Source organism: Oenanthe melanoleuca, chromosome 3 (genome assembly GCF_029582105.1).
Source record: "Oenanthe melanoleuca isolate GR-GAL-2019-014 chromosome 3, OMel1.0, whole genome shotgun sequence".
Classification (NCBI taxonomy): domain Eukaryota; kingdom Metazoa; phylum Chordata; class Aves; order Passeriformes; family Muscicapidae; genus Oenanthe; species Oenanthe melanoleuca.
Window position 1 is genome coordinate 56939847 of NC_079336.1, and position 18231 is coordinate 56958077.

The following is an 18231-nucleotide window of genomic DNA, read 5'->3' on the forward strand; positions in this document are numbered from 1 at the left end:
GAGAAGAAAAAAAAATCAATAAACAGCTATTTTGCCTCCCCCTAACTTCCCATATGTTGAGATGCTTACTGTTGCTCACTTAGCATTCAGGCTTCAAACTGTGTGTTTCAGTTTTCTCTTTAATGTATTTTCTGTGCTTCTCTGCTCAGTTCAGTGGGTGCAGTGCTTAGCAGCAGCACATACCCTCCTTGTTCAGACTGAAGGCTTTAAAAAACACTGAGATGATGATAAACTGAGGTGCATATTTTTGTGGGAGCCCGTGCCCTCCATCTTTCGTGGTAGGGTGGGGATAATAGGAGCCTCTTGCCTGCTGAACTCATGTGATTAGAATGGGACACATTGTGATGTTCTCCTCAATTAGCATGATCGGCTCCCGGGGAGCAAGGGAGCGCTGGCTGGGGTGGTTCGCATTTTCCTCTCTAATGAGCAGAAAGAGTCTTTCGAGAATTGCTAAATAATTCAGGCCATTAGGAACCTGTCAACTTAAACAATGCCCCCTCTGACCAGAAAAATGGTTGTGAGCAGTTGGACACCCTGGCAGATGTTGAACTTGTTCTCATTGTTCGCTCTGCTCCAGGCAAATAGCTTTGCAGGATTTGTGCTCGCTCTGTTGAGGCAGTGTGTGTGGGTGTAAGCAACACATGTTAGCCAGACTTCATCTAGCTTTTATACCCCAGTATTTCTTTTAGTTAATTTAATGATGCTGTAATAAGCTGCTAATATTGCCATTTACCACTTTTAGTATGTTTTCCAGCTAGTTATAATGAAAAACCACAATCAAGACTCAAAAAAAAGAAGGTAAACAATGTCCCCTCCCCAAATTTGACTTCTTTAATAGTCCTTCTGCTGTGTTAATTTCTTATTTTGCATTTTGAAGTGCTTCTCTACAAGCAGAATGATTAGAGATATTGTTAAGCAGAATTTGCTGTATACTCATCTAACCCTGGGATCTGAAACTTCTGGGGAAACACTCATATCTTGAAACATCCTGTAAATCACAGACATATTCAGGACTACATTAGTTGAAATTCATGATACAACAATCTATTTTATATGGCTTTTGGTTCATGCTATTGAAGTAAACAGTGTTTTGACACAATTTTCTTAGAAACTTTTCCATACCTGTATATTTCTGTAACATTTATTTTTGTCTGCACATTTTTCTAACTTAATTGATGAACCCATGATCAGTATCCTAAAGAAAAGTTATATAATAATTATTTAATAGTTTTGGTTAGAAAACAACCGCTTAAACAACCCCTTCCTACCCCCTGGCAACTGTTTGTGCTTCTGTCTTGAATGGATGACAGCAAGTAGTCAATTTTGCACAAGCAATTAACTGGTCTGTTGGATCAGTTAATGGAACAAGCAGTGGTAGAAATGCAATGTGAAATAACATGTGTGCTTTGTAAATATTTATGTTGTAAGATCTCCTAGTATATTCTTGTGACAAATTGTTGACTCCACCTTCAAATATTTTTGCATGTTTAATAGACAAGTTTTTTTAAATGGTGTGATGGCTTCAGTTCTCGTTTTGCAACATAATATATTCCAAAAATCTTTTTGCACTCATATTTTTATGACATTTGTCTGAGCTTTAGATTTTCGTTCCTGCAAATTAAGTGCCCTAAATTGAGAACCTTTGTACATGTATCTACTGCAGTAAAAGAGCTTTTAATTATAGCTTGGAAGATCCAAATACTTATTTAATTAAAATTATTTGGCTAACTCAAATTTGTTACTGTTCATTGGATATTGAACAAGGGTATTGTTGAAGAAGAGTGCTAGTTAAAAAGAGATGCATCAGTGATATTGGATGTAGCAAGAACTGTTTAGGACAGGTTCCAATCTTGGTCTTGTGTGTCGGTGTTTCTCACTTTTTTTTTTTTTTTTTTTTTCAAAAACTCATCTTTTGCTGTTAGCTCTAAAGAAAAAATTGACTGTTAAAATGTGTGAGCCTTTGGGGTTGTGCAGGCCAAGTCTCTCTGTTGATGTGGGTGCCACTGCTTCTGAGGGAAACCTTTTTCTCAGGGGTGAACCCTTGTGAGGTCAGATGCTGCAATGAGAACCCTGTCAAAACAACCTCTCATATTTTATTACTGAGCATGACATTATATGGTGTGGGATTATGTGGTCTGTTGGGATCAGCTGTCCCAGCTGTGTGCTCTTGCCCACCCCAACCTGCTCCCTGGCAAGACAGAGTGAGAAATGGAGAAATCCTTGATGCTGTGCTGGCACTGTTCAGCAGCAGTGTAAACACTCATGTGCTACCACCGCTGTTTTGGTCACAAATCCAAAAGACAGCACTATAGGGACTACATGAAGAAGTATCCATTCCAGTCAGTCCCAAGTGCAGGATTACTGATGGATCATTGTATACCAGGCTTCTTAAATCCATGTATGTTGAAATTGAGGCTACATAGTTCATCTTTTTTTTTTTTTCCTCTCCTATCTTGGCATTTCTCAGTAATGCTCATGCCATGTGTCTTGCCATCATGTGATCATGCTTTATCTTTCTTAATTTAATTATACTGGAAGGAATAAGACAGGAACTCGAGGCACTTTGATTCCCCAACTATTCTCTGTAAGACTTGAAAATAGATCATAACCACAAATAGTAAGCCCTTGTCTACAGCGGTGCTAAAGAGCCATGCAACATAAAAAGAAAGGAAAAAATCCATCTTGGTTTAAAGATCAAATGTGTTTTATTGGATGCCTTAAATGGCAGTGGATTCTCACTGATTTGGACACAAGATATGTGTGGAGAGTGTCTGTAGAGCAAGCCCTTCTTCTTGCTGACTCCACAGGGAGGTGGAGATGGGGAGAACCCCTTTGATCTCTTTAATCACAGCATTTCACAGAGAGAACAGGAGACTGACAAAAGAATAGTAGGCACTTAGGGCATTGTAAGTCTCTGTGATAACTAAGGGTATAAACCTGTGCTCATGTACATCATGTTTTCATTGCTTAACATCTGTTCTGACCTATGGCCAGAGCTGTTAGCCTTGTGTTGATGATCTCATTCAGTAAGTGAAATTGCTTGCTTTCTGGTGAGCAGGAATGGGCTAACACACAGGCTCCTGTTTATTCTTTTCCCAAACTCTTCTGAACCAGAATTAAGTAGTGAATGACTTCAATCATTTTTTATCATTTTGCATCTGATAAACATTTTGAGATGAGACCAGAAAGCCAAGTGTGTGAGCACTGGCTTGCAGAAGATTGAGTTCTCAGAAATGGAACTGATGTCTTTATGGAAGAATTTCACGGGGTGTAAGGTTTTCCTTCACCACTGGTTGAATGGGAGACCACTGTGTTTCTTGTGTGGTTCCACTTCAAGGCCAAGGATACCAAGAATGAATCTTAAGTATGGCTTAATGAGAATATTTCTTTAGCAGATGTTGCATGTTTCAGATGTTTCAGTCATGAGATCAGCAAGGCTTTGAAACTCATCTCTGGTTATTATCCTGTTGACAACAACATGCAATTATTTTTTAGCATTAGTTCCACTTAGCATAGCATAGCTTCCCAGCTTTCTTGAGAGCTCCACTAGAGGTTTCTGATCTGAGAACCCAAATTTCCTACTTCAAAATTCTTAAATTCCACAGAATTAAATCAACATAGATTCTGTTTCAGAGAGCATGGGAACCTGTTTTGGATTTCATGGGAAGGCTCTGTCCACATCTGTGTACTGTAACAGTCTGTGGTTAAGCCATGATTGGCAAGACACTGATATCTTTCCACATGTGCCCATCCAGCACCCATCTGTTGAGTATTAGTCGGGGGACCTTATGGATCAGGGATTTTCACACAGCTCAGCTGTATCAATGTCAGGTGAGCCAGGCAGGAGAGGTCAAGAGGCAGAATGGAGAGCTGATGTTTCAGAAACAGACTGGACTCTATCTAGGAAAAAGATATTTTATAGGTGTGGCATATGTATATGAAAGTAGGCTGACCTTAAGCAGGAGGCATGTCATTGTCTCAGCATTAATGCTGGGGATAGGTGCCTTTTCCATCTTTTTCTTCGTGGATTTCCATTGCTTAGGAAACAAAACTGTGGTGACAGTGGGATGTCTTAGCACTTTTGAAAAAAATCTAAAGTTTTGTAGTGTAGAAGTGATATAAAAAATAGGTTAAAACACCTGTCTTTAATTCTGAGGATTCATTTCTCTTAATCTATAAAATTAAGTGACTTTAAAAATCTTTATAGATGGAAAGAAATGAATTTTCAAAATTAGTGCACACTACTATATTTTAGTTCCATTATGGACTTCTCTGCACAAACTGCAGTTTGTTTTTATTGCAAAACAGAGACATTAAGAGCCATTAAAGTACCAGAGACGTACATTAACACAGGCTGGCTAACACATACATTAACTCTTGCTGTACTGAAATACCCCTTAATTTCCTGTGTGACCTAGCAGCTCTTTAGAAAATAAGGATAATGACATCCTTCCCTTTCCTAGCAATGTTGTGATGATAATACATTTGTGGAGGATTGTGAGGTGCATAAATACTTCTTATAGTAGTAAGAGCTGAATCTACTGTTTTCACCATGGGACTTGCCTACTCCTTGTTGATCTCCAGAGAATATTTCATTATCACGTTGTCCCAAGTTGATAATGGCAAGGCAGCAGGTGAGGAAAGGGGAACAAGGTGGATGTGGAGAGACAATTTTGGGAGTGTAATAAATAAGGACCCTCATGTTGTAACCCACAAGCTAGACTGTACCATATAAGTCAAGTAGAGGTCAGAAAATGCAATGTCTGCATGCTAAAAGTAATCAGGTATATTAGAGCTGAAATTTTGAAAATAAAACTTATTTGAAAATTAACTTGGAGGTATCAACTGGAGTCTTAAGACCAAATTTAATGAATGTTGGTTTCCTTGTCACAAAGAGAGGGAGTGCATTGATGGAACAGGCTGATAAAATGTGGAAGGCATAGTGAATACACAGGTATATTAAAAATAATGTAGTAAGCAGCTGAGTGACCCCTAGGACTGCAATGATCACATGCAGTGAACTTAAGAAGAATAAAGTACAGGATTGAACGTTTTGCACTAATAGCAGGAATACACATTGACATTTCAGGGTAACCCTCTGCAAATGGAATTGGAATGGAAAGGACAGCCTTATTACCTGTTTCTGAAAGACTGTGAGGTGTTCATGTGATTCAGCTGGTTGTGTTGGTCTAGGTACATTTCATTGAGTTAAGGAAGAATCACTGTTTTTTGAAAAGGGTACTGGAGGCACATCTTTGGGAATTTAGCCTTCTGAATATTAATTTTTAAGACAGATAAAGTCAACAGAATAGCTGATGATGAAAGGCTTCTGAACTGGTTGGGTAGTAATTTTATTTAAGAAATCACTTGAACATGGTTTCGTTAGTGACCTAGGAGATGGACTCAAGGGGGAGATGCTGTTCTCTGTGTGAGAAGGAGGATAGGACCAGGGGCCAGCTGTTTCTCCTGAGAGAGACCTGCTACTTTTACTCATGAGCTGTCCTTGTTTCCACATCAGGCCTGGGACTTAGATTTGGCCTGTTGGTGAAATAATTGGATCACAGCAATGCTAAGTGAAAAGAATGTAACCAGGAATATGAAAAAGAAAATAGTCTTCTTTGCACAGAGAGAGAAGTTTTTTGCAGGAATAAGCAGATGTATTTTCAGTTGTAGGATTTAGGAGGATGGGTAAAAGTCTTGTACTGCTCTATTAGGTTTTATACAAACTGGCCTATGTAACTCACATGGTCAATGGAGGTCAACAGAATTCAAGGAAAGTTTGACCTCTGCTGTGATGAGAGGAGTGTATTCGGTGATAATATTATTAACCTGGGAAGTTTGAGAAGAGATCGGAGTTGTTGTTTTCCAGTGGATGAGTTAGTTATAACTGGGCTTTGGAGATTAAACAGAATTTTGCTCCAAATTACTTCAAAGCTGGGTTCTGGAGTTTCCTCTATAATGAGTCTGAATAATGGACACAGTGAAATAGGGGTCCACTTTTAGGTAGCAATTCCTCTGTTACTGAAATCATTATTTCAATTTTGCGGACCTGTGTATTGATTTGGGGCTTTTGTGGGTTACTAATGCTTTTTATTACAGTGTTCATGTATTTCTTTTCAAATGAACACGTCATCTGCAGTGTAACTTGGCTGTATTTTCTCACTTGGCACTTGAATGTAACTCGGAGATTTTATTAGAATATTTGAATAAATGCATTGTTTTTTTGCTGAGTTTGTCCACCAACTGCTGCTGCAATCAATGAATTTTTGAGCTTTTCATGCACCTAACTACAGATTAATAGCCTAGCTCTGTATATTGAAACTTGGGTAATGCCATTTGCATGTGAAGAGGCACATTTTATCTAAAGCCAGTTATTAAAAACCAGCTATTAAAAGTGTACTGGGAAAGGTAATTCCTTCCATGGGAAAGTGTAAATGCCACAAAAGAGAGTGGCAAGGAAGAGAGTGCCAGAGTTTGTGGTTGTATCCATGATGCTGTTGTGCAGAGTTGTCAAACACAACTGAGAGCTGCTCCTAAGAGTGTGTTTTCGTGACTACAGCATTCCTGCTGTGGTTTGAGGAATTACATTTTTGTCTCACTCAAGGATGTTAGGGTTACCTACTCCCTCCTAACAAGCTCAAGGGGGAAAAAAAAAAAGAAGAAAAGCTGGGAAAAAGAAAAAGAAGAAAAGCCAGGAAAAAAAGAACTACAAAAGACAAAAAAGAAAGAAAAAAGAGGAGGAGACCCTGGAGCTACCTCGAGGCAGGCAGACGCCTGGCAATTCAGCAGCTTTCCAAGCAGCTTTGCTGTGGAAGCAGGCTGCGGGCTCAGGAATGCGGGGTCAGACAAGCGCTCAGTCACGGTGTATTCCCCGGCGGCTGCCCGGCATCGGGCCCGTGGAAAACCACCCTGGGGCTGGGCTGCATCACGCCGCTCCGCCAATGGAAAAAACTGAGCGGGAGGAGGGTGTGTAGCCTGCGGACAAAAATACACCCAGCCGCGCAGGGTCTGTTTTTAGTTCCCGGCGGCTGGAGCGCAGCGTTAGGCACAGTTTCCTGGCATGCCCAGGGCAGGGAGAGGCTGTGCCTGCGTGTCCCTGTTCCCGTGGCAGTGCCGGCAGCGCTGGGGAAGGTAAGCCCGGCTGGGGCCGGCGGGAGATGCTGGGGAAGGAAGGGCTGGGCAGCCCCTGGGAGCTGTGCCGGGCCGGCGCAGGTGAAGGGTTCTCCTCCGGAAAACAGCCCTTGGTGGGCATCTGTCAGACTCCACTGCCTGAATTGCTAAACAGACCGCGGCTGGGATCATTTTACATCTCTGCTATGATTTTTTTGATTTTTTTTTTAAGGCGAACTATGAGAAAGTATAGCACTACAGTTTCTGTTGTGTTAAAGTGACTCTTCCAATACAGCGAATTGAATAATCCCGCTGAATCTTTGATTTTTGATTTTTTATTGTTGTGTCTATTCTCAGTAATACTTAGAGTGACTTACAGTAAATAGTGCACCCAAGCAAGGGTGTAATGTCTGTGTAGTGCTAAAGGAAAAACATTCAGTCTACACTACTACCACTGCTGAACTGGAGTGGTGTGGAAAACCAAAGCATCTGCCAGAGGTAGGTCCGGCACAGGTTTTGATCTTTCTATGTAAATTTTTAATACATAACTGTACACAAATATTGAAAATGCTATGCTCTGTGGCAGACAAAATAAAAATGAGGAAGATGCCCTCAAAAATGAAGAATTGCCTTTGCTCCCTTGGTTTTTTTTTTTTTTCTCCTCCCAGAGTGGTGATTAATTGTTTTTGCATTGCAATCAGAGTTTGAAACTTTGTGCTTGTTGCTGATGTGGTCACTGAGTTAATTTTGTATACTGGTGACTTCATTCTGGAAATAGTGCGTTTCTTTCTCGTTAGAGTGGATGGTTTGATAATAGTATACAATGTATAGTAACTTACAATTTACAAGCAAGAGCTGAACTTTTTTTATCTGATCACCTTCAGTGGGAAAGAGATATCCACGTACCACGGGAGGATGGACTCTGAATAGGGCGGTCTGTAGCTGTGAAGCTACAAAGCAGTTTTTTTTAGTGAGGAAACCTAATCCTCAGTGTACTCTTTTTGTTCTTTTAATGTGCGAGTAACATGCTGGTACTACAGGGGTACAGGAAAGGAAGACTTAAGCTGTAGAGCTCTTGGCATGCAAAAATCAAGGTCTGCTTTCAATTTTCCAAGGGACTGTGTCTCAAGTTTACTTTTGGTGTCTCACTCCCAGATCCTCTGTCCTCTTCAGGAAGTTCCAGGGCTGAAGGTAGGAAAGCATTTACTTTGGAATTGACACCCTCAGGTATTTATGAATGTATAAACTGAGAAGTAGAAAAGACCATGCCAATTGTGGCCTGGTTTCCCCCTCCTGCTTGTGGAGCAGGCTGTGTAGTAGGTGACAAGCAGGGAGTTTTGCAGCCACCCCAGCCCCTGTCCCTCTGCCTGAAACATGCTGTTCTGCCAGTTCCTAAAGGAGGCTTTTCTCTGATGCCATGGGTTAAGAGTTGTTGCAATAGACTTGGGATGTGTTGTGCCAGAAAGAGTCTTTGTGGGCAGAATGTGTTAATTCTCCTGTCTTGGATTTCTTCCTTTCTGCTATTTGCTTCTCTTCTTTGGTCAGGTCTTTGTGGCTGCTCATGGTGTTGAGAACTGTGTCCTAGTCCAAAAATAACCTTTATCCTGTCTTCTCCAAAGCTGATGTTTTGGCACCTAAAGTTTGGGGGGGATATGTATGAGAGACTATCCCCATAGCTGCCTGCTGACTGTGGTTGTATTTCATAGCATCAGCTGGTTGCTGCTGAAACAGGCAAGAAAGGAAAAGAGCAAATGTTCCTGGAGGAGGATTGGAGATCCCAGTTTGACCAGAAAGCCCAAGTCTCCCCTCCTGGTGTTGCCATAGGTGAAGAGGGCTGAGGCACAAACCTCTTCAGGAGTTTGTCTAAGCAAAGCCTGCAGGCTTGTGCTGTGTCTCCAGTGTGGGCAGCGATGCTGGCTGGAGCCCAGGCTCCCCTGCTCGGGGTGTCTTGGCTCCTTCCAGGTGCCCCATCCTCCCCACCCATGGCCCCAGGCCTTGAAATCCCCTGAAAGCACCGTGCAATTCTGCACCAGGACCTGACAGTGTGCTCACAACCTAAGAAGTTGGAGAAGTCTTTCACATCACTGAGTTAATTTCCCCTCCTAGGGCAGGAAATAGACCCGTAGACGTATCAACTCTTTAACTACTGCAGCTACTGCATTAAGCCAAGATGTTAGCTGGCGTTCCTGGTAGGTTTTGGGTTTTTTTTAACAAGCTTAATGGCTTTTATTTAAATGGATGTGCACTTTAGCCATTGTGTATAAATTCAATAACATTTACAAATGGTGAAATTTGTTTTTCCTGCCAAAGAAAAATAAGTCCCTAGAGATTTAGATTGTATCAGCACTGCTGTAATATGATAAGGATCTTCAGGCTTGATTCAACCTTCCATATTGCACTAACTTGAAAGCTATAAAGCCTAATTCAATAAAGCTGCCAGTGTCTTAGACATAAAGTGATGGGTTGAGCAAAAGAAGGGATCATGTCCCAGGTATGGGATGCTTAATTCTGATGTGATATAGATGTGAAGCACGGTAGATCTATTGGAATTAATGTTATTTTAAGAGAAGAAACAGAAAAGGAGAGTGTCCCTTTCTTGCTTAAACTGTGAAGTTAGAAGTCCATCTCCAATGTAGGCATGATTCACAACATGAAGTGTCTAGGGTCATAAAGGCTGCTTACTTTTAATGAGAAAAACTATTGACTTTAATTTGATGTGTAAGCTACCAAACAGTTCCTACTACAGGAGACTAGAGCTCTACAGAGACTAATGAGTGAGTGAGGAATTCTGGCTCCAAACTGTATTTTTAAGACAAAATAGTCCTATATATATTTTTTTTTTTTAAATTCAGGCATACTTGTGGTGTTTTGGTTATTCATTCTTTGAATACAGTGGTATATAATGCAAAGTATCCTGCCAAGAATACCGTGGCATAATTATTATGGTATATTTTTGTAATAGGAATGTGATTGAGATTGCAGGAATAAGAAATCTGCTTCTGATTTGTGGAAGCATGCGACCAAAGTGCGTAGTTCAAAAAAATACAGTAAATTGTTTCCAGTAAGAAACTCCACATTTAATCCAGCTCCAGTGTTGTGCTAACCTGCCCCCCTCATTAATTTCACATATCCGTCCATACACAGCCGTGCAGGAAAGGGAGGGCAGGTTCACATTCTAGCATTCTGTATTGCTTTCATATTAAAAACCAAAGTAGATTAAAAGTTAATTAAAGCTTCAAACCTGTAATTCTGTAAGAATTCACAAAGCACGGTGATTCTTTGGAAAACTTATGAACACGTTAATATCTGGAAGTTAGTTATGTACAATTTTAAAGACTTTGTAAGCCATTTAAAATGGATGGTGTTTTAACCATGAGGTGAAAGAGGATGTAAAAGTCGTTTGAAAGAAAATACAAACCAAAAATAACACAGAAAGCTTTTCCTGGTGTAAAAAGCCACCAGTGTAATTGCTGTACATCAAACCTTGCATTTCTAACTTGGTCCACAATTAAAAGAAAACAAATCAGTAATTTCTTATAAATCTGGGGATTTTCTGTTTAATTTTTTGTTGTTCTGAAATAGTTTCAGATTCTCCATTATCCCTGCTGCTCGAGTTCTGATGACAGTCTCCTGGGGTGCACTGAGGGCAGCTGCCTGTGTGAGGACCCTGGTGCTGCCTTTTCTCCTCTCTGTGCCTCCCCAATCCATGAGCACAGTCCAGAGGTGACCCCACTGGTCCCACTCTGTGGCTGGGAGCCCTTACCTGCCCTTGTAGAATTGTGGGTTTAAACACAGCAGAAAGCACATGGCTCCTCTTGCTTCATCACTAGAGAGTAGTTGATGTGGTATGCTCTTCCCTCAAAGGCCCTTTGTAGAAGTCTTTTTATCACTGCAGAGTGAGTTGAAGCTCTGCCTTTCTTTGGCAGATGCTTATACTTGGGTGGGTGGCTGTGAGGGACTGCCCAGTGGGAGGTATTCCAGGATTGGTCCTATCCTGTCTTGAAAGGAATGAAGTGGTGCAGGCAACCCTCCTGTTTTGAAGAAAATCTAATGAGTTTGTGATACATGCCTGCTGCTTAAGCTATAAGCAAAAATAGAATACTCGGTTAGTTTATTTCTTTCTTTCCTCAAGGGAAGATTTTCTTAAAAAGTTAAAACTGTGTCCTGCTGTGTCATTGTGAACATTGAGAAGATGGAGGTTGCTCTTGTCTCCCAGGTAACTAGTGACAGGACCAAAGGAAGTTGCCTGAGGTTGTGCCTGGGGAAGCTTTATGTTAGAAAAAATAATAAATCTTCACATGAAAGAGTGGTCAGGCATTGGAATAGGCTGCCCAGGGAAGTGGTGGAATCACCATCCCTGGAAGGATTCAAAAGGCATGTGGATGTGACACTATGGATAAGTGGTGAACTTGGCAGTGCTGGGTCAAAATGGTCTTAGAGACAGTTTCCAACCTTAAGGATTCTTATTTTATAGGGCTGAGACAGCTAGCTCTAGGTCTTACCTATTTTTTAGCTTCTAATCTAGCTCTCCTTTTAAATACTTTTTCCTTCCTAATGATAGGAGGTTTTAAATTCAAGCTTTTCTGCCATGCATGAAGAGTTTTGTTCTTGTTAACCCTGAAGACATTAATGAGTTCCTGTATTTTTTAATGAGCCCTCAATGGTGCCAATTTGATGGCATGATGTTAGCCTCATCTGCACTCAGCCATACCATTATTATATATATATATATATATATATTTTGTTTGTTTGTTTGTTTGTTTTTTGGTTTTTTTTTACTGTTTTTGCCACTCTGGCACAGATGATATGTTTAGTGAAGTGCGACTCAGGTTCCCTGTAACTCTTCAGTTGATTTTGATTTTTGATGGAAGCTTCAGTGATTTGTAGACCACATATTTTTTGTCTGCCAGCGAAGATTTGTTTTCACCAGCCACCCAGAGGAGTAAAGGCATCAAATTATATCACAGACTTAGCTTTGGTACGTGTTGTTTGTCTCATGAGGATTAGCTTTGTGATCCAGACTAAAGTTCAATATTGCTAGGATTGACTTTAGTTGAGCTCTTTCAACATCCTAGGTGGTGGGACTGAAACAGTCCCAGTCAAGCAAAGCTGCTGAAGCTCCCTAGGAAGATGCTACCACAGCTCCTTGCCTTTTTGTGGCCACTGGCCAATGCTGACTGTGGCTGTGGAGCATTCAGCCTACTGATGGCTTCCCATCTGGAAGCTTGCCACGTTCTGACCTGTAGTTTTAGAGAGTCTCAGGCAGTTAGTGTGACTGTATGGGAAGCAGATGGCTGACAGTAGCAAAATTATGTTTGGTATGTCTTCCTGCTATAGCAGATGAGAGCAGTGCAGGAGCCTGTCTCCCTTGACTCAGATCTCCCACCAATTCATAACACAATAATTCCTTGTATCTCATAAGCAAACCTAGTACTGGGATATTATTATTATGATTCAGTTTTCCTTGAAATATGGTCAGTGAGTCAGGTTTGGAAACCTTTGAGAGATTAAGACTGGAGAGGAAAGCACCCCTGCAATTGCTGAGCACTACTTGTACTTGTGTTCACCTTAAAGAAAGTAACTTTCTCCTCTAGGATTCCTAAAGCAGTCCAGCTGTGGTGGTAATAATGAGGGCATAGAGGTGGCAGGCACTTCTCCAAAACAGCTCCTGAGCTTGTGTATTTGTCTTGTGAAGTGAAGAAAGTCTAGGAGAACTTTATGTGGAGAAGCCCTAAGGTGGGGAAATATATTTTTAGCTCTGGGGTTATGACTGGTGTTAATGTTTGGGTGTGGTGGGGATGGTGGGGTTCCCGGATTAGTGTGTTTGCATAGCTGGGTTTTTTTTTGAATGTGTCAAGGGGATCCAGGGTGAAGATTGAAAACTTCTTTTTTTAGGGAATGTGGTTATAATTGAAAGCAAATAAACTCTTAATAGTCATCTTCAGGCATGGTAAACTGCTTTCTAATTATGCTGATTATAATTGCTGAAAATATTCATAGAAACTGGTTTTGCTCACAAGAAGTATTCATCCCTCTGCGTAGGAAAAGAGAGAAGCATGTCTTCTGCAGCAGTGGATAGCTGTGAGAAATACAGCTGAAGCTGATCTCTGTCCCCTGCACTGTGATTTCCAGGGCTTCCACAGATCAGATAGTGTAAAACACTTGTGTGTTTGGAGTGAGCACAGCCAGAGTTTATCCATGACCACCACCCCGTCCCTGTATCATACAGCCTTTGGGTATAAGCTGGCTTGCTCTACTCTTCCTCCACTGATTGGAAGCAGAAGAAATAAAATTGCTTCACATAAGTGTGAGGCAAGAGAAAGGCATGACAGCTGATTTCCAGGGTGATGGTGTTTGTGCAGCCTCAGGGATGCCCTGATGGGTTATCACAGGGTTCATGGATGCTGAGCCTATCATAGCCTTCTGAATGGCTGGGATGCTGAGAAAAATCCATTGGGGCTATTTCTATGGAATTTATTGACTGTTCTTCTGTAGTGCAGACTGATTCCTGCACAGACTGAGACACTGTTTTGTAGACACTGTAGCCTGAGATACATTTATTCCCTCACCCATTGTGTGGCCTGTGTATTGGAGACCTGTGCAATGGACCCCGCTAGCCACGGCTCGAGCCTTGATGAATTGAATGTCTGTCTTTTGAGGTTCATGACAGCAGCTTGCTCACTACCTACTCTGTTAAAAGGATTACCTAACCATTGCACAATCACTATGGAGACCAGATGGTCTTTTTGCCTGTTTCTTTAGACAAATTGAGTTCAGTGTTTCCTTATGAATAGATATAAGCCCCTCAGTGCTCTCTTGTTGAATGTACTTTCTGCTCCCAGATGAGAAAATCCAAATGTAAACTTGTTGCTTGTTTGTGGTCTGTGCCTCTTGGATATAGGAAAAGAATACTGCTGGGTGTTGGCAGTTTGTTCAGGAGCTTGGAGCTTAGGAAGTTTGTGTGTTGTCTTCTGCTAACCTTGAATCAATAATCTTTTTGTTCAATCCAAGTTGCATATGACACTTTAAAAACTATTCACATAGAGGAGTGTACTTAGCAGCAGAGGCAAATCAAACCTGTACAGGCAAGGGTACCATAAATAGCAAACTTCCAAATTGTTAGAGAGAGTAAGAAAATTGCAGATATTTTCTTTTTTGAGTGTAAGATAAAATTTCTGTGGCTTATCTCTTTTATCAGATGTCTTTGTGATAGCAGGCATTAATTCATGTTTATAGGTCTGTAGCATCTCTATTATGATCTGTCTCTTCTCAGTGATTTGCTAACATTTTTCTAGCCCTTCTGTTAAGATTATTTTTAGTTCTAGTTGGCAACCTTTACCTTTGTTTTTGGTAAGGTTAGCTACATACCAATGAATTCATTTAAACTCTTTCAAGTTTCTTATACAATAAATAGCCATGAAAAGAGTCAACGAAAGCAAAACCCAGCATATTGAAATCAAGTAGCTATTCAACTGAACATTACGAACAGTAGCCATGGAATTTAGACAGAAAGCAAAAATTTTGGAGGTGGTCTGTTAAGAACGGTTTTCAATTTAACTGTGTGTTCCAAACTTAGTCTAACATCTTCTACTACTTCTTTTCTGTGGAGTGTTTCAATCCCCAAACTGCTGGTGTGCTCTGTGAGATCCAGATTTGGTCCTTTTGCTTTGAGTTGCAGTCTTTGGATGCTAAGTGAAGAGCCAATACTTTCAGAGGGCTAGGAAGAGCTTGGGTCTTGTTGCCTTTGGGTCTGTGCAGTGCTTGGTGCAGCCTTATTCATGTTTTACTGGCAGATTAACCTAAAATCAGAACAAACCTGAAGAGGGAGGTTACTGGGTGGCTGCTGGAGTGAATTTCATGGTAGCCTTTCACTGCAAAGGTCATGGTTGGAATCCAGGCATGGGGAAAGATAAACAGATGCTGTGGGACGTTGCTCTGGTCAGTCTGGTCCACATTGTAATGGACCGCTGCACAATACTGCTAACTCTAACTGGTCTTCCAAAAAGGAAAACTAGAGAGGGATGGAAGTTTGTCCCAACTCGTCAGTGAGAGGAGAGAAAGACAGACAAAGAGGAGAGAAAATGAAACATTTACTCAATGACTTATTTCTACTGATTCAAAGTCAATTGTTAAAGTATGCTTATAAAAATGTATGTCTAAAGTCCAGGAATCCCCTTCATTGAACTTCTCTTAATTTGTAGCTTTTGATTTTTTTTTTCTTTTTTATTAATTTTACATGCAGTTGGAGTAAAGTGTAAGTTGTATTTGACTGAAAACTCTTTTTTGTCTTTTTGGTGTTTTCTAGGAAGGCTGTGTACAACTCCATTCTGGTTTTGGCAAGCATAGTGGCTGGCCACAAAGACAATGCAGAGCATGCTGACTGCTAACCCTGCCCGTGTTTGAGAGTGTTCCTACAGGTTTGCTCTTTCTTTTGTACTATACTTTTAATGTAAAAGTGCTAAGGGCTTGAAGAAGGGATGTTAAAACATAGAAACTCTAGAAGATAAGATTATGCTTTTGCAGTGGCTTATTTTGACAAATTTTTAATAAGGCAGCAGTGTATCCTCCTCCAGGTGATAATCTGAGTCCCAATGTGTAAAGAAGAGTGGTGCTGATGGAAAAAGCATTTTGGTGTTGTTTCTGTATGCTACAAAAACTGGAGATTCATTCTGAGTAACAAAAAGAACAGAACTGTCTTTTTTACTTTGGGGTGCACTTTATGTAGGTTTGAAGTCTTCAGTCACCTCTGTGGGGCAATTTAACTGCTCCAGTGTGTGCTATTCACTGCAAACACCATGAAAAACTGAAGTGCATTTTACCAAGCAAACTATCAAACTGTGCTGTGCTGAATGAACATAATGCAGTTTTGTGCTGTAGTGGAAGATGAGGCTGTTTGCTAACCAAGTTAGTTTTTGTCTGATTTTTGGCATGGGTTGTTTTTTTTTCCCTTCTCCTAGATTAGCTCCATTTAAACACATAGCTGGGGTTTACTGAACATTTTATTGAGGTGACACTTGGTTGCACCGAAATCAGTCAAGCTGAAACTGCAGTGGGCTTGTCTGCTGGCAGAAGGGATTTCTCTGAAAGTACAGTTCACTTTACATCTAAGTTATGATTATCTTGCTGTCTCCCTTTCATTATGCCATTGTTCTTGGGAGCCAGAGATTTTGTAAGTTATAAGAAAAGGATGTTGCCAAGGGTGTGGGTGGAGGAAGGTGTTGACATGATTTCAATGGAGTTAGATTCCAGCTTTATAACAGAGGGGTAATGAACCATAGAGAAAATAGGCTTTCCTAGCTTGCCCCTGAAATGAGTTCAGTTCTGAATTTAATGTTGTACATGGCTATTTAATGGCTTTTTTTTGAAACAATTGTTTCATGTCATTTTTTAAATGGGCGTTTTCCTGTGTGGAGGGTAAAAATGGCCTGTTACTTTTTGCTCTATCTTTTAGCCATTGTTTCTAATGAAACTCTTCTTAATTTAGTGGAAAATGGGGAATTCAGAAAGCCAATACAGTCTTCAGGGAACAAAAAATCATGCTGCTACTACAGCTGGTGCCAAGCAGAAGCCTTGCTCTCTGAAAATTCGCAGCATTCATGCTAAAGATGAAAAGTCCTGCTCTATGCATGGATGGGCTCATACCAGCAGCGGCTCAAACTACAAATCAAGGTCCCTTGCCAGAAGCTGCCTTTCACACTTCAAGAGTAGTCAGCCTTATTCCTCTAGACTTGGTGACACTGTGATGAAGGTCTCCAAAAGCAATGTCCATGCCAAACACAGGACAAATGCCTCGGGGGACTACTGCCAAGGGAGTAACGCGATGTTTTTGCCCGAGAATGGTTTCCACTATATTGGCCTCCAAGCTGGAAGTAATCATGCTGCCTCTCGAGAATGCAATGGCCACATTTTAAATTGCTATGGAAATAATGAGAGTCTTGCATCAACCTCCCCATCAGAGAGCAGGAGGAGTCCAAAAGTTCTCATTAAAACTCTGGGGAAGCTGGATGGTTGCTTGAGGGTCGAGTTCCACAACAGCAACAACAGCAAGGTACCAACCGAGGAGTCCAGCGGGCCAGTGCAGCTGCTGAGGTATTCCCCTGCCTTGGAATCTAAGCCAAATAACCTGCTTGATGTCAGGAGGAACTCCAGTGCAGACTGTTCTTCCAGCCATCGTCTGTCACCCACCGATTCAAGGCTTCGGTCTAGTAAAGGAAGCTCCCTCAGCTCTGAGTCTTCATGGTATGACTCTCTCTGGGGAAATGCTGGGGATATCAATGAGCTGGATGGTTCCTATTTGACCAGGAGCACTCCAGATACAAGCATTCATGCCAGTTTCCCGGCAAGCGACAACAAGAAGTCCTTCAACCAAAGTTCATCTCTTTCCTCGCTCCGAGATCTCTATAAGGATACAAATTTGGAAAGCACTCCTCCACCTGGGATCAGGCTGTCTGATGAGTATATTGACACTCCTGGTAGCCTAAGCAACCGTGTCTCCTTTGCCTCAGACATTGATGTTCCCTCCAGGGTAGAGCAGGGGAGTCCTGCCCATTACACCTCCTACACCCTCCCGTGCAGGAAGTCCAAGCCCCTCGCTGAGGATTCATCCAAGAAGGATACGTTAAAGAACCGGATGCGGCGCATCAGTGACTGGACGGGAAGCCTTTCAAGGAAGAAGAGGAAGCTGCAGGTATGTACAAACCAGCCTAAGTGTGTGCAAGTTGGTTTTTATATTCCTCTTACAAGCATAGTGATTGCATGATATTTGTCTTTTTTGCAGGTTAATTACTTGCTTATCTTATTTAGCAATTTGTGGAATTTTGAGAAGTATTGCATCCCTGATGCTGTCTGAAATGTCAGCAGCAAAAAGACATACACATTATTTTGTGCAAATTTTCCCTTCCTGTTTTGTCACCTTCTGAGTTAACTCCAATCTTTGCAGCCTAATATCTCAGTGAATTTGCTTTTGAAATTGTTGCATTACTTAAAAAGTGACTTGGGGTTTAAGCTTTCTTTTTATTTCAAATATGAAAATACAACCTCTGTCTGTATATATGCTATGAACTAACATGCATTATCTGAAGAGTGTGGAAGGAGCAGTAGAAGGAGGACATTGTAACTATC

At 41.1% G+C, this 18231-nt stretch overlaps 1 protein-coding gene across 2 annotated transcripts in view; it reads left to right on the forward strand.

Annotated features, from left to right (window-relative positions):
* The window catches only part of TIAM2 (TIAM Rac1 associated GEF 2), a 164671-nt gene that overhangs the window by 61780 nt on the left and 84660 nt on the right, over window positions 1-18231 (forward strand). For both annotated transcript variants that reach the window (XM_056487234.1, XM_056487235.1), the window contains 2 exons: window positions 15416-15527; window positions 16595-17797. In XM_056487234.1, the coding sequence (XP_056343209.1) occupies window positions 16601-17797 (1197 nt within the window). In that variant the 5' untranslated portion in view covers window positions 15416-15527; window positions 16595-16600. The remainder of the gene's footprint in view (window positions 1-15415; window positions 15528-16594; window positions 17798-18231) is intronic.